Source organism: Etheostoma spectabile, unplaced genomic scaffold, assembly GCF_008692095.1.
Source record: "Etheostoma spectabile isolate EspeVRDwgs_2016 unplaced genomic scaffold, UIUC_Espe_1.0 scaffold273, whole genome shotgun sequence".
Classification (NCBI taxonomy): domain Eukaryota; kingdom Metazoa; phylum Chordata; class Actinopteri; order Perciformes; family Percidae; genus Etheostoma; species Etheostoma spectabile.
In genome coordinates this window covers 504,481-507,378 of record NW_022605577.1, presented here as the reverse complement: position 1 = coordinate 507,378, position 2,898 = coordinate 504,481, and the positions used below count along the sequence as shown (strand labels likewise).

General features: G+C 40.3%; 1 protein-coding gene and 1 long non-coding RNA gene across 2 annotated transcripts in view; one reads left to right on the top strand and one right to left on the bottom strand.

Annotated features, from left to right (window-relative positions):
- Window positions 1-2,898, top strand: part of pigg (phosphatidylinositol glycan anchor biosynthesis class G (EMM blood group)) — a 99,034-nt gene that overhangs the window by 29,191 nt on the left and 66,945 nt on the right. Inside the window, exon 6 of the mRNA XM_032510886.1 lies at window positions 2,213-2,425. Coding sequence (XP_032366777.1) covers window positions 2,213-2,425 — 213 coding nt within the window. The remainder of the gene's footprint in view (window positions 1-2,212; window positions 2,426-2,898) is intronic.
- The window catches only part of LOC116685956 (uncharacterized), a 15,515-nt gene that overhangs the window by 348 nt on the left and 12,269 nt on the right, over window positions 1-2,898 (bottom strand). The gene's annotated exons all lie outside the window — the stretch shown is intronic.

Sequence of the window (2,898 nt, the reverse complement as noted above, 5' to 3'; positions counted from 1 at the left end):
GGGGGGGGGGGGGGGGTGACCTTTTACTGAGTTATGACACATCTGTTCTGCCAGAATGTGTCGCTCTGTTCTGTGTGAGCCAAAGCAGCCGATCAGTGGTTTGGTTGGATGTAACAGTAAAGGCATTCAGTCATTGGTCCAGCAAGCAGAGTAGCAGAGTGCTTCTTCTTAAATAACATAATAATGTATGATTTCCACAAAGACCTGGAACAATGATTAAATAATTGTTGTTACAGCCCCTGCCTTTTAGGTTAGTTTAAGCTTCTAGCCAGAGCATGTGCAAAATGTCTGTATGCAAATTCAGCTGTGTGGATTGGACCACGTGATGGCCCCGCCCGCTTCTCTGCTACAGTCCATTGCTGTTGATTGGTGGGGCTGGTGTGTATCCCTCCAATCAACTTCCTGCAATTAGCCTAGCTAAAGTTTAAATGTTTTTATTTTAACATACAGTTATCGCCATTTTTCTGTTTAACTGCAATTAAATGCTAACATTATCTCAGGTTCTAATGGGTATGACCGCTGATGGTAATCGTCACCTTTATTTTCATGAAAGAAGAAAAATACAATGTTTTATGAAATTAAAGAGACGCAGTTTACTTCAAAGCCTGTGTACTTTTGTTATCACATTATCTGGGTCACATACTGTATATAGTGATACAACCAAAAGATGTATAACATTTTAATTTATTCATTGCTATGTAACAAATTTAAACAAGCCCCACATACTTGGTGGATATACAGTATATACATATATTAGGCATCATCCTAAATAGCTGCCGGCTTAATACAGAAAAGTCCATGTCCTGTTGCAAATGTGTCTCCTTTTATTATGAAATGGATAATTTGCCGGCTTATTTCATTGTGTCTGAATACCAAATTAGCTCATAGCTCAGGGGTTTGTCCCAGTCTTTAGTCCGCAGCTTTCTTCCCGCACATGTGAGCTGTGCCGTTAAGTTTTTGGATATATTTTACATCAGTGTAGTTCATTATTGCAACCCTGAAAACTTCGCTCCGACAGAGACAATTTGGGAAATGACTCCCACTCTCTGTTTGTCTTCTCAAAAGCTCTTTACAGGAAGCCAAGTGTCAACATACAAAAATCTGCTCGCTTTTGACAGGAGACGAGCTTTAAAAAAGGAAAATTCATGCATTGTTTTCCCCCTTTTGGGTTGTTCGACAACCCTCCATCATGGTCGTACCGTCAGCCGATGATACAGGAGTAATTATGAGGATTGTTTGTTGTGCTTTTGGGTTCATATTCAGGTTTTGTATGTTAGAATTCAAATTAAATTTGGTTTTAATTCTAATCAGCAACAATATATCACTAATGCACTTGGCCTTTATAAATGAAAAGCCGTTTTCTCTCGACTGTAGTTTGGGAAGACGGCAGCAATGAGATGCTGTGGCTGCTGTGATTAGACTGATGTCCCATTAAAATATATAATCCATATTCACTAACTTCTAAGTAGCAAAAGGCGTGGGATTTCTCACTTTTAGTGTTTGTGTCAGGTTTATGATTTTTGGAGAAGGGCCTCCTTTTTCAAATTGATCTTGATGAGTGTTGTGAAATCCTTTCAGACAAGCTGTTATTGTGTGAGCGGGGGAATCTTCCTCAGCAGGCAGTATAGAAATTGAGCCATTTCCTAGTGTCTGTCATGTTAGTAGTTTTTGTCTGCGAATTGCCCCAGGGTTTGAAGTAATACAATTTGACTTTTGTGATTCAACATTGGGTTAGTTTCCCAAAAGCTTTCCCATGTTGTGTGTCTGAAACTGCAGGTTCATAAGGGAAAACTCACGCAGAGCGTGCATTTCACCTTTCAGGTATTTTTTGGAATAAATAGAAGAGCTTGATAGTTGTTCAGGTTGAACAGAGGCCTTGATTTATACAGGCAGAATGAGATAAGAAGGTTAGAAAACAAGTTATTTTTTATTCTATACCTCATCAAATTAACATACTTAAAAAAAACACACACACAATCCATTCAATCAGTATCCATCAAAAAAATTGAATTAAGAATGTCCCGCCCCTCCTTCACAATATATTATTACAGGGAAAAAATAAATAGCCATGCATATACAGCATACAAAAATTGTCAGTCATACAATAACTTGCAATAATACAAAATATGGTATACATTTTTTTTCACCATGTTGTAGCAGGTGCGATAGATCCTCACTGTTTTGCTTGTGTGTCTTTGCCCTGTGGTGTCAGTGGGACTGGAGAAGCCTGCAGCGGTGGAGCAGGTTGACCTGACTCCGACCCTGGCCCTGGGACTCGGCCTGCCCATATCTCAAAACAGCGTGGGCCGCGTCATCCCGGGCGTCTTGGAGGAAACCTCTCTCCGAGACCAACTGCGCTTCCTGCATCTCAATGGCCACCAGCTCAGCTGCCTGCTCAAAGACAGCATGCCCGACCACGAGAAAGGTGCGTTACAAACTCACTCTGTCTAACCTCTGGACGCGTTACAGCCAAGACCTTGTCTGACAGGGAGTCTCATCGTGGTGCTGTAATGTCCACAGGCTGCTGATAGTCTAAAATGAAAATGCACTCATTTTTTTTCTTAAGCTATAACAGTTAGTAGAACCATCCAACAAACAGCTGGTCAGTACTCAGCCGTCTCCCAAAACTTTTTAAAAAGCCAACAAATAACACTAAATGTTCAGCACATGCAGTATCATAAGCCTTTAAATATCTATCTGACACTCAATAATCTGGTTTGTGTGTGACAGCATAGAATTTATGAGATTAAAGTGCCCATATTATGAAAACAAATCACTTTTTCTGGGATTTTGGCTGTTATTTTGGATCTCTGGTGCTTCCACGCGCATACAAATTTTGGAAAAAAAAACATCCGTGCTGGCTTGAGTGAGATCCGGTTTCTGAATGTCCTCTGTCTT